The sequence below is a fragment of the Notothenia coriiceps genome, unplaced genomic scaffold, assembly GCF_000735185.1.
Source record: "Notothenia coriiceps isolate Sejong01 unplaced genomic scaffold, NC01 NC01_scaffold00006020, whole genome shotgun sequence".
NCBI lineage: Eukaryota > Metazoa > Chordata > Actinopteri > Perciformes > Nototheniidae > Notothenia > Notothenia coriiceps.
Window position 1 is genome coordinate 68,254 of NW_011338721.1, and position 27,486 is coordinate 95,739.

Genomic DNA, 27,486 nt, shown 5'->3' on the forward strand with positions numbered 1-27,486 from the left:
TGCTGTGTGTGTTGTGTGTGTGTGTGTGTGTGTGTGTGACTGGCTGTGTGAATGAGTAAGCTGTTTAATTAAGTGTACAGTGGCACACAGCTTTATACAGTACGGCGGTGCGTGCAGTGCCAGAAGGTGGCAGCGTCTGTGGTGGCTTTTCTACCCTCTGCGCTGCGAGCCTTGGACCAATTAGCTATCCCACCGAGTCGTTCCCCGTCCTCATCCGACGTCGGACCTCCGCAGGCCTCCCTTTATGCGGCCCGCAGGCGGGCCTCATAGATGCTCCCTGGTCGAGGGGGTCGGTGGAAGCCGGCAGCTTCCCCCTGGTCCTTTTCTCCTCTGTCCTGGGGACGGCGCTTCAGTTTGACCCCTTTGCGAATCTGAGCCAGGATGGTGTTGGGTTCGTCGTCGTCCGTAGAGGGAGGAAGAGCCCGCTGGTCGACCTTCCTAAGATGGAAGCTGCCTCTCTTCAGGGAGGCTAGCACTTCGTCCATGGGCGAGCTCTCTGCATACAGGAAGACAAAAATATGTTGTTTTTAGCATTTTCAGTATTTTAAGCCATGTTGCATGTTTGTACAGTGTGTATATAGTTGTTATTTTGAAATAAATTGTATTTAGGGTTCCTTAAAACATCTGTCCAGGGACATCAGTAAGTAAGTAAGTAAGGAGATAAGTAAGTAAGTAAGGAGGTAAGGAAGTAAGGAAGTAGGTAAGTAAGTAAGTAAGTATGGAGGTAAGGAAGTAAGTAATTACGTAAGTAAGTAAGTAAGTAAGTAAGGAGGTAAGGAAGTAAGTAAGTAGGTAAGTAAGTAAGTAAGGAGGTAAGTAAGTAAGGAGGTAAGGAAGTAAGGAAGTAAGTAAGGAGGTAAGGAAGTAAGGAAGTAAGATAGGCTACTGTAAGTTTGTAATCTAATAGAAACTACTATGCTGCTAAATGGTGTCAGTACCTCTTCTGCTGGCAGAGTCAAACTCCGGAGTCTTCCTCAGCTTTTTGCGGGCGCTCAACAGTTGGCTGCTGTCAAAGAAGCGAGGGATGAACGGCCCGAGGGGGGAGAGATGTTCTGCTGCTCCCATCTTCCCCTTGACCTTCTGCGGACCTGGGCTAGCAGTCGGTGACAACTCCTCCTTTGTTGGCAGGGGAGGAGGAGGTGGAGGGGGAGGAGGAGGGGACATGGGGGAGGACAGTAGGGAGGACAGGGAGCAGGCGGAGCAGGAGGAGTCTGCAGGACTGTGCACAGGCAGCGGAGGGAGGGAGGCTGTGAGGGCCGTGACGGGCTGGGTGGTGAGGGTGGAGCTGGGGTCCGTCTGCATGCTGGTGCTGAGACACAGCGGGTGGCCCTGCGCCTGCACACACACCGAGGGCACCCGCTCCTCCCTCTCACACACACTACTCATCTCCATGCTCCTGCCGTGCCCTTTTCTTCTGGTGACGCGCAGTCGGCTGGACTTCAGAATCACCTGACCGGGGTTCCGCTGGAGGGGGACACAGCGAGACGGAAGACAAACAGTTAGATGGTTAAAAAGAAAAATGTTGACACATGTCGCGACTTCCTTCCTTTGTTTCCATCAAGCCAATTAGATGCCCTAAACAGACAGTTCTTACACGTTATCTTTCGTTTATTTGTTTTGCTGAGAGTTGTGATGACTTGTTTGGCTCCCGATCACGTGTTGATGTTGTGCGACTAGCGTTCAATCAAAATAAAATTAAAAATGCTCCAAACACATTCAAGCAAGAAAATAGTCAAATAGTCAAACAAATCAAAACAAAACTCAGATAAAAAAATAATGAACATCTTGGATCGTCTTGATTTCTTTACGTTGTGTAGGATAATGTAACTTAATGGTTAAAACTGTGTCTCAACCGCGTCTTTCGCACAGGTTGCCCATCTCTTAAGAGACTAGCGCATTGGGAATGGTAGTCTTTTATACTTCCTTGACTACAGAGGTCACGATTAGGTGACAATATTTGACCTTTAAAAAAGATTCAAATAAAAGACTGGCTCTAACAACACATTTACTTTTATAGGAGGGCACATACCTGCTTGAAAGTGCGTAGTCTGTCCAGAGTTCTCTGCCTCTCCTGACTAACTCTGCTATTCTTCCTCTCCTCGTCTTCCTCTTCTTCATCTTCCAACTGGAAAAGTAGAAGTGTTGGGAGGAGAGAGTTAACAACAAAACTGTACAGTGATATGATATCAGTCATTATAATCATAGAGCATCTACCTGTAAGACCTGATGGGAGTCCTTGTGGAGGGCTTGGTGTTTCTGCTGTTTCTGGGTGTGATTTGATACACAGATCTCCTGTAGAAAGATGAGAGAAAAACAAAACATTAACACACTCATCCACACAGCATCCATCATACCACAACCAATTACAATTGCAATGCATTTTATTTTAATAAATAGGATTCGGGTAAAGAAGAAAAACATAACAGGACACTTTTTCAAGAATAACTATAAAGTCCAATCAAATGGAATACACACTCCATTCTACAAATGGAATAGTGTGCAGCAGAAGTATGTATAATCAAGGATACACTTCAGTCATGAAAACAAGTGTGACTGTAGTGTTTACACACCTTTTTGTTCCTCAGATAGGAGCGCTTGGCAGTGATGCGCCCCCTTCTTGCCTCCAGCTGTCGAGCGCTGACCTGAAGTCTGCGCAGCTCTTCCCTCTCGGCAGGATCATCCTGCTTTATGTCATCTGTACTTTGAAAGGTGTCATAGTACACCACCTCCTCCTGACGCTCTGATACACACACACACACACACACACACACACACACACACACACACACACACACACACACACACACACACACACACACACACACACACACACACACACACACGTTTCATGTTTTTGAAAGACACTTCATAGAGTATTTATTCAGACTGTCATGTGGCAGGTTCATGCACAGCCAACAAGTACAGAACAGTCTGTAAAATGTAGTGTGTTGTAAGGAATGTTTTACATACTAAAAATACTCATTTAAATATCTTCTGGACTCTAAGATGAGAAAAAGTATATTTTCAAGAGAAGCTCACAGTAATATTATATTTGAGGTAACTTAGTGGCCTCTGTGTCAGCCAACATAAACCTTGCAAAGAAAACAATGTATGAGAGTGTTTTAACTTTTTCACCTTTCAGTCTGGAACTGTAGGATTTTGTCGATGGCAAGCAATATATTTGGCAAGCCCCAAAAGCCCTTGACAGAACTTTTTATGGAAGAATGAGGAAGAAAGAGAGGAGTATCGTGGTAAGTAGTTTGTATCCTCTTCCTCTTCTGCGGGAGGCGCTATCTAGTAGACTAAACCAAACATTTCAAATAACTTTACTCAACTAGATCATCAACAAAACATGATATTTTTTTGTTTTGTAGTACAACCTGTCCGTGTGTTTAACTGTCTGTTTTCGATGCTGTTTTTTCTTGTGTTTGATGTGCCAAAATACCAGAAATCTGCCTGTGAATGCTGTCTAGTTGCGCGATGAGAAGCAGCTCTTCACACTGTAGTATCTCCGCCTGGATGTCGTACAGTTGCAGCTGCCGCTCATAGTACTGTGTCTCCATGTGGTCTAAGAGGGCCATGGCGTTCTCACTGCTACACAGACTCTGCATCTGAGGGGACAAGATACAAAAACTTAGACAAAATAAATCTGCGTGTCTCTATGTCTGTGCATATGTGTTTTTTGTATGGTGTTGTTGAGTGTTCCTTCCACACCTCCTCTCGTAGTGTGTGCTTCCTCTGCTCCAGGCAGATCTCCCGGGCTCTCTGGAGCTGCAGAGTTTCCTTTGCCACAGAGTAGCGGAGTCTCTCCATACGCTCCACCGCAGCCGTCCAAGAGGATTTACCAAACTTGCGCTGGTCCACCTTCATACGCTCATACACCCCTGTCCACAAAACAAACAAAGGGCAAATGACCTCAACATGTCCAGAGGTGGAAGAAGTACTCAGATCCTGTACTTAAGTAAAAGTAGAAGTACCAGAGCGTAGGAATTCTCTGTTACAAGTAAAAGTCCAGCATTTAAAATGTTACTCAAGTAAAAGTACAAAAGTTTTAGCATCAAAATCTACTTTAAGTACCAAAAGTAAAATATTTACCTCTGAATTGCACTGGAGTAGAAGTACAAAGTAACATAACATGGAAATACTCAAGTGAAGTACAATGACCTCAAAATTGTACTTAAGTGAATGTACTTAGTTACTTAACCCCACTGCACATATCTTATAGTTAGGTGTTCTTTTGGTAAAAGTGAGTCACCGACACGATCAAGAGTTGTTTTCACCCACTGTCTTTTCTTTGAATGTGATGACTAAGTTATTACAATGATTTAAAGGGAGACATCTATTGGCCACATGTGCACATTACAACCTCTTTGATCCCAGTTTGTACTTGAAGCCACTCACTTATGTAGAGTTTGATCTAATAAGTGTCAGATAATAAATGGACCAATCGGCAGTGGAGGAAAAACGTGGCTAAGCAGGGGCCCGTTGTGGAGTAACCCCGCACAGACACACTGCTGGCAGAGCGCTGTGATCGATAGCTTGTTCTTGTTTCTTCCTGTCCTGTCAAACCATGGCTGTCTGTCCTGCCTCATTAAAACCAAATCACATTAGCCCTGGTGTTCAGAGCCACACACAGGTCAATAGCAGACCCCTGTGTGTGTGTGTGTGTGTGTGTGTGTGTGTGTGTGTGTGTGTGTGTGTGTGTGTGTGTGTGTGTGTGTGTGTGTGTGTGTGTGTGTGTGTGTGTGTGTGGATTATTCAAAGTCATTCGTCTGCTGCTTTATTGACTTGACATTGACAGTGACAGTGACAGTGACAGTGACAGTGATGGTAGACTGTACCTTTCTGGGCTTTGGCAGTGATCTCAAAGTATTTTATAGTAAACTCCTGTATGTTGAGGACGGCCTCTTGAGCTTTTTTCTGCCAGTCAGAGTCCTCCTTTTTTAGAGCTTCAATCCGCCTCGGCCCCAGGTAGTCATTCTCCAAGGAAATCTGACGAGGGAGAATTAACACATTTTTGTCAGCAAGGTTAAGAACTGCGAGAGAGATGTTAACGGTGAATAATATATTCTGAAGAAATATATGATACAACGTTTTATACAAACAGAGGAAAAGTGGCATTACTTAGTTCCAGAGGTGGTGGGAACCCCAAAATGTCATACATCACTGCCACAAAGGGGCAACAGTAAAGTTGGTCAACTAAAAGGAGGACATGTTTGTGATAATTAAGAGACAGTTGGTTGTGATTTACATGAAAGCACAGTGAACCTACCCTACACATATTGTAGTGCAAGAGTGTCTGTCTTAAATGGCGGCATGCTATGAGGATTAAAGAGGCCCTGTTATGCTTTTTTCTGGTTTCCCCTTTCCTGTAATGTGTTATAAAGGTTTGTGTGCATGTAAATGGTCTGCAAAGGCTAAAATCTAAAAGTTCACGCCAGAGGGAGTTTCTCTCCCAATCTCTAAGCGGTTGACCAATCACAACAGAGCCGGCCAGCTAACCAATCAGAGCAGACAGGGCTCCGGTTTCAGACAGAGGGTGAAAAAAGGTGCTGAAAATAAAGGGCTTTTTGAACATTAAAGCATGTAAACATGTCACAGTAGAGGCACAAAATACACATATGAACCTGAAGAGGAGAATAATAGGGCCCCTTTAATATAGGTACAAAATGTGCAGTCCTTCTCGATGGCTTCACCAGAGAAAGCTAGCCTGGAGAGGGAGCCAAACTCCCACACATGCCAGCAATGACAATACGCAGTATTTTTACCATGTGATTCACAAACACACATGCACCTGTGCAAACACAATGATTTAATAAAAGGCTATTTCAACTGCTCAAAACAGCATAATCACCATTTAGATGGAACCTTTTAATTAATAGTACAGACAGTTGAACACCGTGAAAATGCCTTCTCACATTTTTCATTCGAAGGAAGATTGCTAATAATTTCTCCATTTATAACCACCTAAAAAGCTATGAAAAAACATAATATTCCAGCTGTATACACACATACCTATTTGTAGAAATACAAAATAATTGTAGTATGATACTGCTAATTCTCCCTACGCAGACAACTCCCTTGTTTCCTAGAGGAAACACAGAAGTGTTCTGTGCAGCATTAGTAGTAAAGTTAGCAGCAAAGGTTACAGAGCTGCATCTCAGTCTGGCCGTACTGATCTGCACTACTCAGCAGCGCACCAGTATCATCTAACACTGCAATTTCCTGCTGTCTGGTTGCCAGTGCTCACTCTTTTGATTTGTTCCTGCATTGCCCTACATAGTGTAATTTAAGACCTGTTGGCTTCACATTGTATGATTATATTACTGTATATCTTAGTGAGATATAGTTGACATGCCGTCTGAAACATACTAGTCACACATTTATCAACGATGTAGATTTACTGTATGGCCTTGTTTGGCCGTCTGAATGCACAATATTAGAGGGCACAAACAGACCCAAACACTGGTTAGGCTGATACTCTTCTTCAACATGCTAACTCGTGTGTATGTGTAGGATTCATGACTAATCAATAGGATAACAAATATGTTTTCTTTGTATTTTAAAGTGTATTATCAATATTTAAAGCTATGGTATAACAATTCTGTCCTTTCTTTGTATTCGGTGACCATCTTGACTTGTCATATATAATGACTGTTTTCCAACTCATACAATACTGTAATCTTGTTTCTCTTAGTATTTCCTCTTTCCCCATATCATTCTTTTTCACTTAAACTATTCATTAGATTTGTGTATTTTTGATGTGACATATCGTTGTAAAGTGAGAAAAAACGACATTACACCGCTCCCTCTTACAGTTCAATAGAACAATTTGTAGCTCAGAGTATTTCAAAAACAGAAACAGTGAAAAATGATGCCAAATGAATACAAACATTTAAAAAAGGGCCAGCACAAGTACAGGAATTCAGATGAAGAGCCACAGAGAGCCGTGCTGTGCTGGACCTACAGACACTACAGGCTATAAATAGACCCCGTTGTACCAGTTCATTCAAGGATCGCATCCTCCCTCCAACAACATGTCTATGTACAAGGTGCCATGGTGTAATGGTTAGCACTCTGGACTCTGAATCCAGCGATCCGAGTTCAAATCTCGGTGGGACCTGAGTTTTTCCGGTACTCTCTCAGGGGTGCACTGTAATGTAGCTATAACTAGAACTGCACTAACAATAACAACAGAAAGGAAAATAGCTCGACACAACAAACTGGGCTATGAAGACAGGATTTGGTCTGAACTTTGACCTAATAAGTATGTTGTGGTTCAGAGGTAAAGGTTATCCTGACTTCTATAACATACTATAAACTTACATGTACAGTGTGCAGGTTTATCTTTGCAGCTTTCTGAACTGTGAAGTGAGTCTAGAGATATGACAATATCACACCGATCCTCACTTTCTCACACTGGCTACCTCAATCGGTAACACTTGGTAAGGGTACATGAATCATCATGAATTCATGCATGACTTAATGCAGGATAAATACCTTAATTAATGCATCAACTCAGGTATCTCAATCATCATGACTTCTGAGTTACTAATGATGTTCATGTGTTCTTCATATAGATCTGCAGTTAAAGTGACAGGCCGAACAACTGACCAGTCACAGCAATTCCAAGTGTTGTAATCATGATTAACGAAGCATTATTGTGTCATTACTTCATCATGTTTGTGCCCCTTCAAATAGAGTGGTGACCTGTTCCGTCGTTTACACTGATAAATAACATGTGATTAATGGCCTATGTGAAATCACCTGTATTAACCATTTGGTGCTCATGCATCAACCATCTTTGTGATCCCTCAAATAAAGTCAGCCCTTATGTCTATTTAGGCATCATGTATTTGGCAATATTACAAATGCAAATTAGATCATAATTTTGGACTTAATTTCAATTATCAATTATTTAGTTAGGACTTTTTTTTATGTATCATACAGTATTATCTTAAAGCTCACAAACCATTTAAGATAACTCATTCATAATATTAACAAACTTTAATTTATAATCCAAAGCCAACAAGATCACATTTTCACATATCATGTCAATTAAGAAAGCAATAACCTTTTTCGGCAAAGACACCAGATACATGGCAATAGTAAGTTAATAGTAAATCATACCATGTTTATATTGAGGAATTATTTGTGATTTTAACTTGACCACAACAGATCAAATGCACTGAAATGACTTATAGATCATCAGGGATTTATCTTTCAGAAAAAAACTCCTGACTCATATGTAATGATAATAGATGTGAGGCACGAACAGGGGCTATCTTGAAACGTCCATCTTCTTCATATCTGAAGTCAGTGAGCTCTTGGTGGTTCAATCAGGGAAACATGACCCGAATGTCCTTCAGTCAACGACCGAGAGGTCCTTTCTTATGCCTGTTTCCTAGCCAGTAAGTCCATTCTATAACTGCAAGATGTTCTTTCAAAAGTTTCTCTGTTCGGTTTCCCCTGAGCCGCCAAATTATTAATTTGTAGTTAATCAGGATTACAACACTTTGAATTCAACAGAAGACATGCACTGCTGTGACCGACAGACCGGGTCAACCACTTTATTTGAAGGGGCACAAACATGAGGAAGTAATGACAACATAATTAATCATGATTACAACACTTGGAATTGCTGTGACTGATCAGTTGTTTGGCCTGTCACTTTAACTGCAGATCTATATGAAGAAGACATGAACATCATTAATAACTCGGAAGTCATGATGATTGAGATACCGGAGTTGATGCATTAATTAAGGTATTGTTCCTGCATTAAGTCATGCATGAGATACTATTAACCCTTGTACATTACTGATAGTTCATGAAGTACTACATGCATGAATTCATGCTGATTTCTGTACCCTTACCATAAAGTGTTACCCTCAATCCATATCAACCAGATCACTGTTACTGATTACTTACAAAGCCCTGAGAGCCCTTGTCGGAGCTATTTATCCAACCTTTTATTGCCTTATTCACCCTCCCTCACCCTGAGATCCTCAAAAGCGTCTCTCATGGTTGTTCCAAGGTCCAGGTGCAAACACAAAGGAGACAGAGCCTTTGCTGTCAGGGCAGAGGAGTGCTTTTTAGAAATGCTTTTATGTGATTGTTTCACATTTAATTACTTAATAAGATTTGTTTTACTTTCTGTGTTTTAAAAGGGATTTATTTTGTTGATTTCATTCTTTAAATGTGTAGAATGTGTTCTGTCTTTATGTAAAGCACCTTGCAACTTTGGTTGAAAGAAAAAAAAGTTTAATATTCATTCATTTATTTAGACTCTTAAATCTACTAACTCCACAGAACAGAGCAGATGTCTTAAGCAATGCAAAATGGGAAATAAAGGCAATATAAGGAATCAAATAGTGTATTTGGAATAAAATTGGCTCCAAATTAAATAGTTTTGATTTATTTAACGATAGCAACTAGTAGTATTTGATTACCAACACATGTTTCACATAGTCCAGCAGTTCAGATGTTATTCTTGTAGGCTCTTTCAAAAATTATCCCCTTCAAATAAATAAAATGGATGAAAATAATCATTTATCACAAATGATTCAAAATATTAACACATTTTGGGTTGGGTCAGTCTGCGTAATTTGGACTTAATTAGCTTTAGTAATTGCACTTATCTTTATAAAATCTAGTTTTTTTTCAGCCCCCCCACTCCATCTTTTCATCTCTGCTGCATGGCTGCGGATCCCAGTGTATCGGAGTCATCATGAACTCGCAGTAAACCTATAGGACCGCACACAACATGACTTATTCATGTCTCTGTGAGACTGCAGGAAATTTGAGATCCATGGCGCTCCAGCTCACAATATGTCACTCAACGCCCAACAGCCACATCCCAAGTGTTTCAGAAAACTGTGGAGAAGGACAACACTGACAGGAAGGTGTTTCCAAGGTTGTTAATATATGTATATGTTTGCTTTTGGATTGGTGAATGTTCTGTAGTAACGTGATACTGCAGTCATTTACTGATGTGAGTCATTGAGCTAAATATAAATAGGCCACCAGCACTAAAATAATAATTTCCAAAATGTATCCATTCACCAGCCTCCATATTCTCTTTGGAATAAGATACATCTCACTGCCCTCATAAATATGTGTTCACAATACATCACAGTCACACACAAACACACACACACACACACAAACAGTATGTTAGTTAAGCTAGCCAACGTTTGTAGATCCTTTGTGTGTGTGTGTGTGTGTGTGTGTGTGTGTGTGTGTGTGTGTGTGTGTGTGTGTGTGTGTGTGTGTGTGTGTGTGTGTGTGTGTGTGTGTGTGTGTGTGTGTGTGTGTGTGTGTGTGTGAAAAAGCCAAATAAGTTGTTGCAAATTGCTGGGTCAGCATATTTGGGCCCAAGTTCTGTATTAACCTGGATTTAATAAGACAATTTCCGCTAACAAGTATGAAAGACATCTTACAATCTTCTGCACACATGTATATACTGTGCATTCAAACTGCAGACTTTAACTTTTTACCTTGATCTGCTGTCTGCGTAGCATTGCCAGTTCCCTCATGTCTCTGAAGGGCTGCAGCAGGTACTGGTACAGCTGGGTGGAGGCCTCCAGCAGTCCTCCATATGCCTCGTCTTCCTCCTCATAAACCTTCAACAGCTCCACCATACTATCAATGGTCTTGTGCTTGTCCAGCAGCTGCATCACAAAGACACACAGGATGATATTGTCATCAACACACAAACAACTTTCAGAATATTAAAACAGTTAAACATATATAGCTCCTTTTAAAATCTCGGCTAGGCCTTGTTAATGAGGCATTTGCAGTATCCATATTAAAAGTTGTAAACTGGTTTCAAAAGAAGACAAAACCCACGAAAATTCCTAATATTAATACAGTGGAAAGCAAGTTTATAGAAAAATAGTGAAACACACATTTAACATACTATAGATGGCTGCAATGTTGATGTAACATGTGTGTATACCGTGATTGTTTGTTACCTGTTGTAATTATCTGTGTAGTGTAATGCATGTCAGAAAGTCTGTGAACCCATTACATGTATACAGAAGCCAGGAGAACATACTCAAAAACATCTTTAAGGGGCACTCAATAATGAATAGATACCTCTGAGGATATTTAGTGTAACTATAAATAATAGGAGCTTTGCACAGACTATGGCTGAGCAGGCAGAGGCCTTCCCTGCTGCTGCTGCTGCTGCTGCTGGGAATAAGATCAATACACACACATTTTTGGCAGACTGAGCAATCCTGCAGGCTACCAGCAAGCACTGAAATACCCATTAACTCAGCCCTCAAATGGAGTGAAAGCATCAATAAACCAGTGTGTGTGTGTGTGTGTGTGTGTGTGTGTGTGTGTGCGTGTGTGTGTGCGTGTGTGTGTGTGTGTGTGTGTGTGTGGGATCATACCACACAACATTCTGTGAACTTCTGTACGGAGCTCTTCCTCTATTTTCAGGTTGAATACACCTTTAGTAAACTATATATCACATACAGCGACAGGCATGGTTGTGTGAGCATTTTGTGAAACTGATAGCTCTGCTGTTTGACTTTTACTTGCTCAGGAAGGGCAGTAAGCCAACGTTTCCTGTGTCTGCTTTTCTGTATGCTTTACTTGGTGTGTGTGTGTGTGTGTGTGTGTGTGTGTGTGTGTGTGTGTGTGTGTGTGTGTGTGTGTGTGTGTGTGTGTGTGTGTGTGTGTGTGTGTGTGTGTGACTCTGCTGTTCTCACAGTCTCACTGCATAAAGGGGAAACGCCTTGGACTTCTGGTCAAACACAGCATCATACATAGATCTTGACTAATATAGACTCTTCTTACTTTTGCAAAGATAGTAAATGTTGGGAAAATACTGAATGTACTCTTCTAATATCAGAGTAGCACATGATAACAAAGGCCCTACGTAGCTGTGTACGTAACAGGAAGTATGAGTGATATTTTTCTAACAGTAAACATACTAACAGTATAAAATGTCAAATATACTTTACTTCCAATTTTTTTGGACAAATAGAGTTAATATTTAGATTTTGTTCAATCACAATTATTCAAACCAAATAATTGCTGATTTTGATGTATAAATAATAATTATAAAATGTTATATATCTTACCATTGACACTGCAAATCTGATTCATCTTTAAAGTTCACCATCTTAATAACAATTATAATCACAAGGAATATGTGTGTATTAGGGAATGGGTTCAACTGTAATGGCATATCCATCTTGGTCAGTATTGAATGTATTTATAATATATATATGATGTAAATACAGGTAACAGTGGAATTTGATGCACTGTAATGGACCGGAGTAACACTGTGATGTTATTAAAATGTCTCTCTTCCATTAACGCTCTTTCTCACCGTCTCTCAGGGGACGTGCACTCTCCAGCTCTATGAGTCAAGGCTGCATTAATATAACCCCATTGATTAGCAGCAAAAAGTGAGAGCCAGTGACTATCAATAACATGTGTGTTTATATTAAGAGCAGTTAATCAATCACTATCTGCTGCTGATGTGTAAAAGGAGCCGACCAGGAGTGTGTATGGTATCTGGTTTATCTCCACTCTGCCAAGTCATAGACACAAAGCAGAACTGAGTCTATCGTGTAAAATATTGGCGCTGGTCTTTGGTTATGTGTTATACATACAGAATGGTTTCACGGAAATGTCTGTTAGTGTTTATTTTATAACTTCTTTTAATATTCTAACATCTTTTGGAAAATATTTTTTTAAAGACAGGTTGACTTAATATTCAATAACACAGATCATCAAAGATCAATCATTGTCAAATCCATACACATGTCTGGCTGATTTAAAACCATGTTATCCATACTATTGTGTGTATTTCTTTATTTCCTGCTACAAGGTGTGACATTAACAGTATAAGAATGACACAAAAAGGAATGGGATTCATGAATTCTGATATTAAAGCAAGTGACTCTGCATTATTAAAAATGGCACCATGTTACTACAGTCTTTAAATATATAAGTAACCAAGAAAGGCCCACTAAAAACAGCAATCCTCAAGGTAAAGTCTTATCACCCAGACCTTTTGGATGCGATGTGTTGGTCTTGGATTGTACCATGGAGAAAAGGAGATTTATGCTTGATCAGAAGTGTTTTCAAGCAGTATTCTTTGGTGGTAAAATAGAAAAGACTTCAAGATGGCAGACTAACTGGTTGGTTTAGGAAATGCATGTTTGGTTAAACGCCCCACCTCTGTCTAAGAGCATTCACAAACCATGACTTTTCTCATTGCATCAACAGGGTCATTCTTAAGAAGTGCTTGAAATGTGTTTATGTGTGTGTTCACTTGACTGTTTCAGCTGTGTAAACAGAAGACAGCAGCTTTTCTGAGTGTATAATTTTCCACACAGGACTTTTTTACAAGTCCTCTTTTAACTCAAGGTACTTTTTTCATAGTAATAAAATGGTAATACCACAGCTGTCTTGCCGCTGTGCTATTAGGGAAGGCCTGTTTATTTTTGTCACACCTCAACGCTTTTGGATGTTAGATCGTGGTATGCCTTGTTTCAGACTGTGACCTCTTTTTCTTCCAGAACTTAATTATTTTTCTGTAAATGTTCTGACAATTTTCTGGTTCTTGTACTTTACTTGAGTAATTGCATTTTTTACTACTTTGTACTTTTACCCCACTTCAATTATTTCATACCTTAAGTTACTTTGCAGATTTTGTTTAATGATATACAATATAAACAACACTAAAATAAGACTTTAGTTACACCTGGGGTCAACCATGCAGCATAAAAAGTAATTCACCTTTAACAGCTTTGAAAACACTCTAATGCATCAACAATTATGATCAAAACATGTTATTATTCTTAAATGGGCCAATCTGCTTAATTACTACTTTTGGTAATTTAAGTATATTTTGATGGTAATACTGTTGTACTTTTACTTGAGTATAATTTTGATTGCAGGACTTTTACTTATAATAGTACTTGCTTTTTCTTAAGTATAAGATGTGAGTACTTCTTCCGAGTGGCAGACAAAAACCACCCTGAAATAAATGAAACTTTGACTTTAATTAGATGTATTATGTCAACAGATTTCCCATAACTGTATGAGTTTAGTTGAAAGCAATACTATTAGGTAATATTAGGTTCAACGTATTGCTTTTCAACTAACCTCATACAGTTATGTGAAATCTGTTGACATGATACATTTAATTAAAGTTAACGTTTCAGTTGTTTCAGTGTATGCTCAGTCTATGTTTTGAAGCTGATTAAGTCATGGACATAAAACTCTCACCTCTTGCAGATGTTTTGTTGCCCGGTTGAGTGCCTCTTCGTACCCAGACTGCCTCAGCTCACTCAGGCTCTCGTAGTACTCATCTGGGTCGTCTTTTTCCGTGAACAGAACCTGCGACAGGATCTTCCATCCACAGATATCGAGTGAGTGGCTCAGGTACCTCTGCAAACTGTAGCAAAGCTTATCCGTTTCTGTCTCGGGTACTTCCGCCATGCCGAACAGCACTGTCCACATCCCGGCGGGTTCCTCCGGAAACACCGGGAGGCAAGGCTCCAGGTCCGAGTTCACCGAGCATAGCTGCTGGTGGACCGACCGCAGGTCCTGGAAGGAGAAAAGCCCGGCCCAGCTGCAGTCCTCCCGGCTCAGACTGTCCAGCTCCTCTAGATCCAAGAGGTCCAGAGAGGGGGGCAGCTGGTCCTCTCTGAGAGGTTTTAACACCTCATTGTCACGACTGACTGAAGGGATTTTGACAGGACTCCTTGTTGGTGCCATGACGGATTTGGTTTTAGGGCTGCAGACTCCTTTGCTTGGACTCCTGGAGACTTTATCTCTGGTGGGACTTTCGGGCCATTTTGTTTTGTCTCCATCCTGGCCAGTGGCCTCGGCCAGTGGGTCCCTACCAAAGCTTCTCCTCTGCACCGTCCTGTTGTGACACGTAATGGCAAATTTGTCCTCCACTTCATTCCATGCAACAATAAAAACAAATTTGTGCCTTTCCTTATCATCAAAGGCGTTCGGGCGGACAGCTACCCAGCCCGACTCGAAATTATCCTCCATTGTGAAGGACATGTTTGCAAAGTGAGGGCAAAAAAATAACAACAATGCTGGATCCAGCTAAACCTGCGTCGGTACTGTGGATGCAACTTAGTATACGCCGTTTTTTACGTTGTTAAAACCACCAAAAAGTGTTTGTCTTCCGAGGATATTTTTGCCTGGAGGGCTATCCTCCTTTGCACAACAAGCGGATGAATTTGGAGCAGTGCAGTGTCACTTCCCATCTCTGGCCCACCTGGCTTCAAACTCAGATATCTGACTTCCTATTTCATCCTCCTGCAACCCGATAGTTGTATCCTAAGCTTTGCGAGCATATTAGCCTCGAGTGTGACACATAACATGCGACAGTGTTTACATCGTCAGCTGTGCCCCATTATTCTCCATACCTCGGCTCCAGACCTCCTTTCTCATCACAAAGTATGCTACCAGCCGGATCCAAAACCAGCATCGATTCGTTTACATACAACAGACGGAGGCGATTAATAATTGGGACAAGGCACTGTCTTCAGAAAGCTTAGCATCGTCTCCAAACTCATAACATCACATCTCCATCGTTCGCCAAACAAGACCACATACGCAAAATAATAACGTTGGCTTCAAGTGCTGCAAAAAATATCGGAATTTCCATGCAGCTTGCAAGAAACGGCAACCAAAGTTTAGTGCGACAGTTTTATACATTTCTAATAGCCTTCACCTTTTTTCTTGCTATACACCGGTTTAGAAAATGGTATCATCACTGGCTAAACAAAAGGTTAGCTACAATTAAGCTGCATGTAGTCTGGCGAAACACTGCAAAAAGCAGATGGAGGTTGTAAGTCCGAGGAACATTTGAAGGCAACATCAGTGTCTCAGCTTGAGTAGGGCATGTATGGAGGACAGAACATGACATAGATAACAAATAAATAAATGCATACATACAGAATAAATACAGGAATACAAAAATGGAAAGAATGGGAATAAAATTGAAATAAAAAAATAAATGTGGAAATAAATACAGGAATAAATAAACACAAGAACAAATAAATGAATACAGGAATACATCAATAAATACAGGAATAAATAAATACAAGACAAAAATAAAATAATATAGACATTAATAAATATTTGTATTAATGTATATAATAAATATATGTATTAATGTATATATAAATATATTTATTAATGTCTGTGTGTGTTTCACATAATGTTGTTTTGCTTGGTAGCCCTGTATTCTGTGGATACAGCAACATTTATAACAAAATTTGTACTTTCAATTGTTCTGAAAGTTTCAACAAATGCACGTGTCTTTAACAATATCTTTGGGTTGCTATAATATTTTATTTTACTTCCTCTGATCCGTCACACTTTTATTTGGAAGCTTTGTCTCAAGTTGTACACAGTGCAAGGAGAAACACAGTGACTCTTCTCTCTTCAATACATATTTTAAAAGCTTACAGCACCGGAAATCTGTGTATTCATGTTCTGTATAAACTGTAAAGCCCCCTGAGACAAAAGTACAATTTGTGATATTGGGCTAATTACATGAACTTAGATTTACTTTTATTGATGTATTTGACGTAAGAAGTACACTTCAGGGCCCTCAAGAGCCAGATATAAATGTTTATTAGCGTCAAAAATTGTGTTGCTATTAAATATTTTTCTACTGCCTAAAACTCAGTAACAGGAGTGTACGGGGTGGGATTTCTAACAGGTTTGAGGTCTTTGATTTTGAAGCTCTTCTCCAGCAGTGAGATAACGCACAAATGTAACAAGCAGCACACTACACACTGGATAAATCAACATGATAACTGCATGGCTGGGATTGAACCCACCACCTTCTGACTCAAAGACAACCGCTCTTCTCTCAGACATTTTCATAGCCCGAATTTCCCAATCGAGATAACTGTTTTGTTTCGAAGTTTTTTCTTTTTAATTTTCCTGAAACTTTCAGAATCTCTTTACATAACAAACAAAATGTAAATGTGTATAAAAGACATGAAAAGTGGATTTTGCATAATAGGTGACCTTTAAATATAGAAATGACACAATGACATAATTTCTTACATCCTCATATCGTCTCTCGATTTAATAGACTTTGTAAAGTACTTGAGTAAATATATTTAGTTACTTTACACCACTGTCTGTTTTGTAAATGTACACATACCCGTTCACTGGGAAAAGATGTTTATCTTGTCACTCAATTAAAACGATTTTTTGAAAATGTTTTTTTTAATCCACATCAATATATTTTAGAACAGTTTGACTTTCATAAATCTAAATTAGCTATAGTTAAATCTCACTGTCATATTTTGAAGAAATAAATGGAGCTTTATATTCAAACAATAACTTCATTAAAAAGATTTCCCTGTCAAGTAAAGTTCTACCAAAATTCCTTCACTTCTTTTTGTACATTTTCAATATATCTACTGTAAGTAAAATGTTACCAAAAACACTTCATACATTAATGGTCTCTACACATTGCTTGAAAATAATATGCTATTGCATAATTTTAATGAACTCTCTCTCAATAAACCTTCCAGAGAGCTCCTACTCTTTTTCTGTGTCTGATTTGATTTTAAATGTTTTTTATTCCTTTATTTTATTGTATTAATTTTATGCAACAGATTTATGTGGTTCCATGGTGTAATGGTTAGCACTCTGGACTTTGAATCCAGCGATCCGAGTTCAAGTCTCGGTGGAACCTCGTGATTTTGAGAAGAATCTGCATTTGTTGGTAAGTATAGAGTGATCCACAGTATGTCATTACAATTACAAAGACAAAGCTCTGAATGAATACATAATCATCAAACTACAATTTGTCTACAAAATACTACTGTATGTATGGATTGTCATGAACAAGTTGAAACTAGTATCAAACTCAGACTGGACGCAGGTTTTCAGAATTAACAGAAGTTATGGTCAAAAATATTTGATCCACAAAACAGAAAACTGAAGCCCATAAGAGAGTCTTGGTGTTATAAACACAGTTGGTTTTCCGCGATCAACCTGCACTTCTTTGCTTTTACATAATTTGTAAATGTTTAACAGGTTAGACAACCTTTCATCAAGCCTGGAGAGGAGGGGTTGTGAAATGGAGGAAGGAACAAATGACTAATTATTCTGCATTTTGTACATTTTTTAAGTAATTGCTGTTGTCTAATTTTATTTTTCTTGTTTACTTTTAGTTAATTTAATTAAAAAATTTTTTTTGTGCTTTTGGTTGTACATGTTGTGCATTAATCTCAATAAAAATATGATCACAAAAAAAAAAGGAAGGAACAAATGAGGGCTACAACATGTTGTGGCACCATTTCAAAATGTTAACGTAATCATAACTATTATATTAACTTTTATTACATTTCTATGGCAAAATCTGAATAAAAGTAATGTGACTATCTCCTCACCTGACCTGACTTTTAACCCAGATTCATGAGGCCGGTGTCTGTCTCCTGACATAACCTGACTGTAGGTGCCATAACGCTACTTAGCCCAAGTTCATTATTTGTATTATTATTATTTGTTTACGTCACTTTTATTTATTTGTTGAGCACTTCCGGTAATTGTCACATGCGGTTTGGTTATATAAGTCACCTGTTTGATGTCGAGTATGGATGACAGAGGGTGAGCTTGTGCTGTCATTTTTTCTATTGACCGTTTTGTCCATCGTTTTTATGATTTTGTTTATTAAATATCCTAAAACTATCTTGCTTCACTATGGACTTTCTTTTCGAAAACGCGTCACAGTTTATAGCCAAGTTTAGCCTCTCGGCGACTCAAACGTAACTGGGGATTGAGCCGCCACACTTACTTTCACCCTGATTCACTGTTACAATGACAGCTCATAATGATTACCACGTGAAATGATTCATGTGTGAGGCACAGCAGGAGAGGAAGACTTTGCCCTTTGCTTTCCTAAATGTTAAAATGTGTCTGCATTGCCCTTAGTGAGGCCGGTAATCACAAACAGAAAAAGCATATGTTATTACTTTGATTAAAATGAAAATGATAAAAACATTTTTTTTTATTAAACATGAACAATTGTATAGCACATTTCAGCATTCTAACAACAAATAGGACAAACTTGTGAGGATATTTTACAACTTATGAAGGCAATATATATAAGGTGTTAATATTTTCATTCATAGCAAACAGCAGACAGATTTTTACACATCTGATCAGAAGACAGCAGAGACAAATTCTACCATTCATGATTTTGCACAATAAAGACAGGCGATTGTGTTGTTAAGTTTGAGCTATTGGTGATCTTCCCTCTTATTCATCAGCTGGTGTGGCCATGGAGGGGCATTTTGGACGTCCAGAAGCAGGCAAAAGGTTTTCCCAGTACTCCCGTCGAGCCCTAGGATACATTTTGGTAGATTAGTTGGTTGTAAATCAGTGACGTTTGACTTGAAAAGAGCCTCAACTGTTGTGTTCAGCCTTACCTGGCTCTGACCCAGGGCTTAGTGTGCATCTCCAGAGCAGCTCCCCACAGTCCGTGCTTCTCCGAGGCTGGAGGCAGGAATCCTCTCTCTGCGGCCAACTCTTCCGCTATAGCTCTGATGTGGTAGGCCTCAAATCCACAGCAGCCACCAATATAACGAATTCCAGCATTGTAAGCCTCTCTGGCGTATTTCTGCATATCCCAGCGGGTCATTGCTCTGGTCTCCAGTGCTGAGAGGAGAGTCAAATATGTATATTAGCCCAGGCATTTGGTTATATTGATGCTCTCAGAATCAGAATTACTTTATCCCTCCCACAAAGGGGAAACAAAAAAAAAATAGAACACTATTAAATAAAAGGCATGCACAGAGTATGTAACATAAAAAATCAGGTAGATAAGTAAGTAGCAGGAGTATTTATAAAATAAAATAAGTGTAACATTGTAGAATGAAGTGTGGTATATTACAGCAGCCAAATTATTATTGCACATAGTTACATAAAGATTCTTATTATAGTAATGGATGGACTAACTGAATAACTAACTAAGTAGCAGCCAGTAGTAATAGTAATATAGGAACATATTGCACATATGTGTCAAGGCTTTATTTGTTTCGTTTTTTTATATAATTGCACATTGGTGGTATTTTACAACAGTGGTGTCATAGTCTGTGTTGTTGAGTGTGTGTGTGTGTGTGTGTGTGTGTGTGTGTGTGTGTGTGTGTGTGTGTGTGTGTGTGTGTGTGTGTGTGTGTGTGTGTGTGTGTGTGTGTGTGTGTGTGTGTGTGTGTGTGTGTGTGTGTGTGTGTGTGTGTGTGTGTGTGTGTGTTGGGGTCTACAAGGGGCCAATCAAACCGCATATATTAAGAATTCCAAAGGTAGCACACAGCATGAGCTTTACACTCACATACCTTACATGTTTATGCTTAAAACAATTATTTCTATTTGATCAACAATAACTTTTCTAACCTATGTTATTTTCTTATCCTACACAAAAGAAAAATGCTGACCAAAGGGGAACTCAGGCAGGGAGACGTATCCCCCCAGGTTGCACTCAGGTGTGTGGAAGCCCAGCGGCTGGATCATGAGATGAGCTTTCAGTCCAGCTTTGTCTAATCCTGCTTTCATCAACTTCACCGTACGGATGCACGTCAGAGGATCCAAGTGGCAATTTATCCCGACAATGTCCGCTCCTGCACGGCAACACATCAAAAAGATAAGATGGGGGAGCTGTAACGTGTCAGACTTGTCCTCTGTAAGTGCCACATCCCAGAGGGTCAGTGTACCTGCTTTGACCAGCCTGACAGCACACTCTCCAGGTGGGACTGCGTCCATGTCTCCGTGAGGCGAGATGCACAGTGTTGCACCTATGGTTTTGCCGCTGGTTTTCAGCACCTCCACTGCCCACACCGCCTCTTCCACATGTTCAAAAAACTGGAGAAAAATACGCATGCAATAAATAAATCTTTGATTCAAGAAAGAAGCTTGTGAAGCAGATGTTTAACAAGGATGTACAACGAAAAAAACCTAGAATATTTACTTTGGTTTAGTTGATGTCTCTATAATGGCAGTCATTTTAGTCATTGTTGAGATAAGAATCAGACAAAAGATCTTCAAAATGTACACATTTTCGATCTAACAGAGATCTTCTTGAGCAACAAGCTTAGCCTGTGATGGGGATATGACTGCCTGGATGAAGAAACTTCGAAAAATAAAATTCCTGGGAGCTATAATACGGATTTTTCGTCTGAATCCTGGGTTTAACTCAGCACCTGTAAACGTTAGTTTTTTTAGATGTGACACACCCACCTTTTCATTGTTGAGATTTAAGAAATATGATTATTGTAAGCCAGGGGTGTCAAACTCAATTTCATCGCGGGCCACATTCTCATAAACGTTGCACTCAAAGGGCCGGTTGTAACTATATAAATATATATATAAAATGATGTATTATATTACATTATTGCCTCTGAATTGGATTATCATCGGATAGGATAATAACTTAGAAATGAACTACATCTGAAAGCAGAAGCAAATAATTGCAAGTCTCTTCAGTAAGAATGTCACAAAACGAGATGAATTGTGGGACATGTAGTTTATGGGCAACCTGCTTCTGTAAAGTGGCATGTAACCGTATAATAAACGTATTATATTCTTTGCAAGCTCTTGCGGGGCCACATAAAATGAAGTCGTGGGCCGGATTTGGCCCTCGGGCCTTGAGTTTGAGACCCCTGTTGTAAGCAATACACACAGCTAATTCCCTTGTTAATAACTACAGTTATTCCGCATACCTCTGCAATAAAGAAATCAATGTCCTTCTTCATGAAATTATCCATCTGCTTCTTAAAGATGGCCTTGACCTCAGGCTCACTGTGACTCTTCACATAGCAGGGAGTTTGGGAAACACCCCCAGCGACCAACGCAGCCCCCTCATTGGCTACCTCCCGGGCCATGTCACAGGCTGCCTCGTTGATCTGGGCCCCCTGAATCAGACGAGAGCAAGTCGGACGATCAGATTGATCTAGGTTTCATTGTTGTCTGATATAAAAGGTTTTGTACTGACCGTGATGCCCTTGACATTGCCACTGATCTCCAGTTTATCCTCGCTGCAGTAGAAGGTAAAGGTCTGGATCACGTTGGCTCCTGCTCTCAGGAACTCCCTGTGCAGCTGCCGCACTGACAGAGAAACAAAACTAAATATTATCATGAGTATTTGTACTTGCAGCTTCAACAACTTCACACTTAACATTGCACTTCCTTGGACACACCAGCAATACACTGCGTGCCAATAGGTTTTGATAGTTTGTTAATTGCCCATGTGGGGACCACTCGTTACCACTCGTTATTTAAATTACAAACATTATTTGCTTATTTTTTGGCTTTTGTTATGTAAAGAGCCATTCAATCAGAACGTTTTTTGGTAGTGAGGCTCGGATTTGTGCACCTTATTTATGCAGTGATCACGTGCCTACCTGCTTCAGGATGTTCTACAGCAGCTTCAGGTGTCCAGTGTCCAGCCTTCACGTATCCACGGCGCTCCAGCTGCATCACATAACCTCCGTCTCCTACAACCACCTCGCCAGCATCCAGGCGCTCCAAGATACCCTGAATGTACACACACACGCGCGCGCGCGCACGCACGCACGCACGCACACACACACACACACACAGGCTACTTTTACAAAATCTATACAGACTGCCTCAATCCTAAATAGGAATGCAGAATACGCATAACACATTTCTAAGGGGTTTGGTAAAAATACTTCAAACAAGGTGTGTCTTTGTAAATATGATCTGAATGTTATATGTACAAAATGTGCTGCCCTGCTTTTCTCTCTCACTCAAATGTACAGACATTATGTTCCAGCTCACTGAAATTGAGCTTTTCCATAATAATTCAAATATCCATTATTAGAAACATTGATAAACATCCTCAATGCAGTAGTCTATTTTAGAAATATGCTAACCCTTTGCATTACAGTAAATCAGTAACAACTAAGTACATTTACTCAAGTACTGTACTTGAGTACAATGTTAATACTTTACTTACTTTTTAAATGTTTGCTAAATAGTAAATAGTGTTCTTTTACTACAGTGCATTAATTGAACATCTTTAGTTACTTTGCAGACTATATATATAATCAACACTTAAATAGTTACACAGAGAGTAAATTCAAAAGCTACCGTGCAGTTTACAAATTATTTAAAACTAGCTGCACCTTTGCCAGCTTTGATAACACCTTACTGCATCAATAACTATAATTAAAATCCAAAATCCAAAACATATAATAACATATTATTCTGAAATGGGCCAATCAGCATAAAAAGTACTTTTACTTTTGGTACTTTTAGTTTGATGCTAATAATGATGTACTTTTACTTGAATAACATTTTAAATGCAGGACTTTTACTTGTAACAGAGTATTCATACACTCTGGTACTTCTACTTTTACTTAAGTACATGATCTGAGTAGGCTACTTCTCCCACCTCTGCAGGGAACTGCTCCCAGGAATAAATACTTTTTTGATCGGGTGTTTTGAGCGACACATTGCACCCTCGAACACGGGTTGGATATCAAGTTATTACCCAACTTCTCTAAATAAATCGGAGCGAGAGAAGTTTTTATGTTTATTTTACTTACCTTTCTCTTGCTCCCCATAGTAAACAATTTCCTGGCTTGCAGCACTTTGAAAAAATGATAAGACCAAGGTCCTTTGATATGAGTCGGGACTTCACACACCGGATAGAAAGTGTAAACCAGTGGATCAGTAAGTGGAGGCCTGCTGTGGCTGACTGTCAGATGCTGGAGGCTATCACACACCTTAAAAATCCCTCAGCGGCCCGCCCCTTTTGCTTCTAGACAATCAGCACGCCCCCCACTGTCTGGTCAAATGTCATCAAAATGAAACTACATAAAAAGTCGAATATCAATCTAAAAAAAAAAAATACTGTACACTCTTAAAAATTCCATTATCTAAGTTGAATAAGAAGAACAGCAATATACAAATTAAATGATTGACAGATGAAGCATAAACACCTTTTAATGAACAATATAATGAATGTTTTGCTCCAGAAAAGGTCAGTTATTATAATTGGATAATGCATTATACTTTGTAATGTAAGCTGGACCCATAAACTATAAACCTGATATATATTTGCTTATAGAATATCAAACAGCCTATGTAGCATTTTTTTCTGTGTCACAAAAACGGATTGAGAAAGAGATTTTTGTTTTGTTTTTATTAGATTTCTTTGCAGAAAATTACAACAATAATCAGTAAGAAAAACATGTTTATTGACCACTTTGGAAAGAGTGAACTGTGTAAATGGTTAAACGATGTGGTTGATTCAAATTCTTAATATGAAACAAGTGGTTAATCTGAACAGAATTATGACGAATAAAGAAACCTTCTTGACGTATAAAAATGATTATGTTGGTATTTAAGATTCCAGCTGTTTTTCATAGTCATCACCTGGCGGGCCCATGGAGGGGCAATAGGGGCGTCCAGAAGCAGGGAGCAGGTTCTCCCAGTACTCTCGATGAGCCCTAAGAAAAATGTTGTTAGATTAGATGTTTGTAATCCAAACCTTTGCAGAGCAGAAACATGCGCATGCATATGTCCTCTGGTATTTTGCCTACAGCTGTCATAAGCAATTATGTGTAAAAAACACTGCTTTAAACCTTGTGTTTAACATACATGAAGCAGCTTGATTGTAAGGCAGTAGCTGTGTTTCTGTTCAGTCTTACTTGGCTCTGACCCAGGGTTTAGTGTGCATCTCCAGAGCAGCTCCCCACAGTCCGTGCTTCTCTGAGGCTGGAGGCAGGAATCCTCTCTCTGCGGCCAACTCTTCTGCTATAGCTCTGATGTGGTAGGCCTCAAATCCACAGCAGCCACCAATATAACGAATTCCAGCATTGTAAGCCTCCCTCGCGTATTTATGTATGTCCCAGCGGGTCATTGCTCTGGTCTCCATTGCTGAGGGAAGAGTAAAATGTCACCATTTTGTTATAATGATCTTGACATTTCGTATACAGGGAGTTCAATAAGCTAACACAAATTGTACACTCTACACTCACCCTACGTTAGTGCATGGGGATTAGGAATAATTGATTTATTTCCTTTTCAAGCACCACACAGTAGGATTTCTAGTTTCCTCCCATTAAGTTATGAGACACAACAGAGTGGCCCACTGAGAACAGCTGTTAGATGTGAGTTACAGAGGGTCCAAAAGGGAGAGCAGACATACACCTTAACAACATACTATGAGAGCATTTAGACCTTATTGGATGACATTAAGGTGCCCTTTGCTTTAATTCAGCAGAGATGATACTGCTGGCTTGTCCGTGCCAGTAGGAACACTTACTGATGGTTCAATGTCCTCATGCCACCTGTGTAGACTGTCAGAAGATGGCTGTATCTGGTAGATATAGTACATTTAGTGCAATATAAAAACCCTGGAAAAGCCAGACCTTTAGGGTAGATGCTGGTGGACACTATATCTCTGTTATCCAGCTGTTTTTCTCATGCTCTTTCTCCTTGGCCAAGCTCCCATATCTTCAAGGGTGAGACATGAAGTCGGTCTCCTGCAGCTTCTTTTGGTTTCCAATTACTCTGCTTACAGTTTGCTTCACTCATGGTTGAGTTATTTAATTCCAGAGGTTTGGTCAAATTGGTATAGATTGTCTTTTTAGGCAGTAAATTATGTATTTAAAGGTATAACATTTAATCTTTCCCTTGAAAATGTCTAAATACGTGTAGATGTTATATGTTTTGTTAAGTTTTGAACATGTGTTCATGTTTCCAAAAACATGTGTTCATGTTTCCAAAAATAAACCTAAAGAAATCAGTAAATGTAATCAGGGCAACGTTTTGTTTGGTCACCTGTGATGGCCTGACTGCATTTGTGCAGCGTCAGCAAAATGAGTTTCTGACAGAAGCTGTCATCAACTGACTTTTAAAACAGCTTTAGGCCACAAAGTCTTTAAAATTAATATATTTTAAGAGGATGAAAGATTTAAGTGATCGTCACCATACTCCTTTTTTTTACAATTGCATACTGTTTTGATCTCCTTAAACACATTTGTAGTTTGTTGTATAGTGCAAAACAACATATAGATTACATCACTAAATTAATGTAAAATAATGGAATGTTATTGAATGAGTGTTTTCTTTTTGTTCTGCTCAAAAGGATTATATAATAATGCTGACCAAAGGGGTACTCAGGAAGGCTGGTGTATCCCCCCAGGTTGCACTCAGGTGTGTGGAAGCCCAGCGGCTGGATCATGAGATGAGCTTTCAGTCCAGCTTTGTCTAATCCTGCTTTCATCAACTTCACCGTACGGACGCACGTCAGAGGATCCAAGTGGCAATTTATCCCGACAATGTCCGCTCCTGCACGTCAACACATAAAACAAATTGAGATGGTGGGGCTGTAACGTGTTAAGACTTATCATCTTGAAGTGCCACATCCCAGAGGGTCAGTGTACCTGCTTTGACCAGCCTGACAGCACACTCTCCAGGTGGGACTCCGTCCAGGTCTCCGTGAGGCGAGATGCACAGTGTTGCACCCACTGGTTTACCGCTGGTCTTCAGCACCTCCACTGCCCACACCGCCTCCTCCACATGATCGACAAACTACAGGAGGAATGTGCATACAATTATCAAACAATGAGCAGGAAAAGAAACACTGTATTCATACACGTTACCGTCTGTTGTACAGGGGCTGCTCAGACCTCCACTATTAAGAAATCAATGTTCTTCTTCACAAAGTCATCCATCTGTTTCTTAAAGATGGCCTTGACCTCAGGCTCACTGTGACTCTTCAGATAGCAGGGAGTCTTAGACACAGATCCAGCGACCAACGCATCCCCCTCATTGGCTACCTCCCGGGCCATGTCACAGGCTGCCTCGTTGATCTGGGCCCCCTGGATCAGACGAGAGCAAGTCGGACCATCAGATTGATATCGGTTTCATTGTTGTCTGATATAAAAGGTTTTGTACTGACCGTGATGCCCTTGACATTGCCACTGATCTCCAGTTTATCCTCGCTGCAGTAGAAGGTAAAGGTCTGGATCACGTTGGCTCCTGCTCTCAGGAACTCCCTGTGCAGCTGCCGCACGGACAGAGAGACAAAGAAATATGCTTTAATTTAAAACACAAAGACATCATATGCAAATAAAAAAGTTCTTAAGACATAATGGGGAGATAAAGTTGTAGAAAAATGGATTTTAAATACAATTTTGTGGTTCTTGTACTTTACATTTCCTGCTACATTATACATCTTCTCCACTTCAATCTAGAGGCAAATGTTGTACTCTACAAAATGGGATAACTTTAGTTACAGTGGCAGAGTATTTATTCACTGTGGTATTAGTAGTACTAGTACTTTTGGGACTGGAATACATTGTCCACCTGGGTAGGTAACACATGCTGTATGTACCTGCTTCAGGATGCTCAACAGCAGCTTCAGGTGTCCAGTGCCCAGCCTTCACGTACCCACGGCGCTCCAGCTGCATCACATAACCTCCATCTCCTACA

General features: G+C 39.9%; 3 protein-coding genes and 2 non-coding genes across 7 annotated transcripts; 2 read left to right on the forward strand and 3 right to left on the reverse strand.

Annotated features, from left to right (window-relative positions):
• Positions 1-38: 38 nt before the first annotated feature.
• Positions 39-15,607, reverse strand: LOC104943384 (junction-mediating and -regulatory protein-like). 2 transcript variants are annotated; one of them, XM_010768763.1, is made up of 11 exons: positions 14,257-15,607; positions 10,497-10,670; positions 4,842-4,992; positions 3,715-3,884; positions 3,446-3,611; positions 3,136-3,210; positions 2,571-2,740; positions 2,215-2,292; positions 2,030-2,125; positions 939-1,464; positions 39-496 (listed from the first exon to the last, which is right to left on the reverse strand). In XM_010768763.1, exons 1-11 carry the CDS (start codon positions 15,043-15,045, stop codon positions 243-245), a joined length of 2,649 nt encoding a protein of 882 aa, XP_010767065.1. In that variant the 5' UTR covers positions 15,046-15,607; the 3' UTR covers positions 39-242. The 2 variants fall into 2 exon arrangements, with proteins under 2 accessions (XP_010767065.1, XP_010767066.1); XM_010768764.1 differs by lacking the exon at positions 3,136-3,210.
• On the forward strand, positions 7,052-7,123 carry trnaq-cug (transfer RNA glutamine (anticodon CUG)). The gene has a single exon. It is a non-coding gene; the product is annotated as a tRNA-Gln (tRNA).
• A 2,034-nt stretch (positions 15,608-17,641) lies between the features above and the next one.
• Positions 17,642-17,713, forward strand: trnaq-uug (transfer RNA glutamine (anticodon UUG)). The gene has a single exon. It is a non-coding gene; the product is annotated as a tRNA-Gln (tRNA).
• Positions 17,714-18,995: 1,282 nt separating this feature from the next.
• Positions 18,996-23,748, reverse strand: LOC104943387 (betaine--homocysteine S-methyltransferase 1-like). Of its 2 annotated transcripts, XM_010768769.1 has the most exons (8): positions 23,589-23,748; positions 22,419-22,551; positions 22,010-22,122; positions 21,738-21,929; positions 20,733-20,880; positions 20,457-20,639; positions 19,452-19,680; positions 18,996-19,366 (listed from the first exon to the last, which is right to left on the reverse strand). In XM_010768769.1, the coding sequence occupies exons 1-8, from the start codon at positions 23,604-23,606 to the stop codon at positions 19,282-19,284; spliced, it is 1,101 nt and encodes a 366-aa protein (XP_010767071.1). In that variant the 5' UTR covers positions 23,607-23,748; the 3' UTR covers positions 18,996-19,281. The 2 variants fall into 2 exon arrangements, with proteins under 2 accessions (XP_010767071.1, XP_010767072.1); XM_010768770.1 differs by lacking the exon at positions 21,738-21,929 and having other exon boundaries at positions 23,589-23,731.
• Positions 23,749-24,170: 422 nt separating this feature from the next.
• Positions 24,171-27,480, reverse strand: LOC104943386 (betaine--homocysteine S-methyltransferase 1-like). Its single transcript, XM_010768768.1, has 7 exons — positions 27,389-27,480; positions 26,954-27,066; positions 26,682-26,873; positions 26,436-26,583; positions 26,158-26,340; positions 24,696-24,924; positions 24,171-24,494 (listed from the first exon to the last, which is right to left on the reverse strand). Exons 1-7 carry the CDS (start codon positions 27,462-27,464, stop codon positions 24,389-24,391), a joined length of 1,047 nt encoding a protein of 348 aa, XP_010767070.1. The 5' UTR covers positions 27,465-27,480; the 3' UTR covers positions 24,171-24,388.
• Positions 27,481-27,486: the final 6 nt, after the last annotated feature.

Bases quoted from the DNA above. Each gene is read 5' to 3' on its own strand.
- LOC104943384 (XM_010768763.1), bottom strand. From the start codon at position 15,045: ATGTCCTTCACAATGGAGGATAATTTCGAGTCGGGCTGGGTAGCTGTC. The intron at 4,993-10,496 runs GTAAAAAGTTAA...CTCCCTCGTCAG, and splicing joins TACGCAGACAGCAGATCAAG to ATTTCCTTGGAGAATGACTA. The intron at 1,465-2,029 runs GTATGTGCCCTC...GTCCCCCTCCAG, and splicing joins GACTACGCACTTTCAAGCAG to CGGAACCCCGGTCAGGTGAT.
- LOC104943387 (XM_010768769.1), bottom strand. The intron at 19,681-20,456 runs GTCAGCATTTTT...CTCTCCTCTCAG, and splicing joins CCTGCCTGAGTTCCCCTTTG to CACTGGAGACCAGAGCAATG. The intron at 19,367-19,451 runs GTAAGGCTGAAC...AATGTATCCTAG, and splicing joins AAGCCCTGGGTCAGAGCCAG to GGCTCGACGGGAGTACTGGG.
- LOC104943386 (XM_010768768.1), bottom strand. From the start codon at position 27,464: ATGCAGCTGGAGCGCCGTGGGTACGTGAAGGCTGGGCACTGGACACCT. The intron at 26,584-26,681 runs GTCTGAGCAGCC...TTCCTCCTGTAG, and splicing joins TTGATTTCTTAATAGTGGAG to TTTGTCGATCATGTGGAGGA. The intron at 26,341-26,435 runs GTACACTGACCC...GTTGACGTGCAG, and splicing joins TGTCAGGCTGGTCAAAGCAG to GAGCGGACATTGTCGGGATA.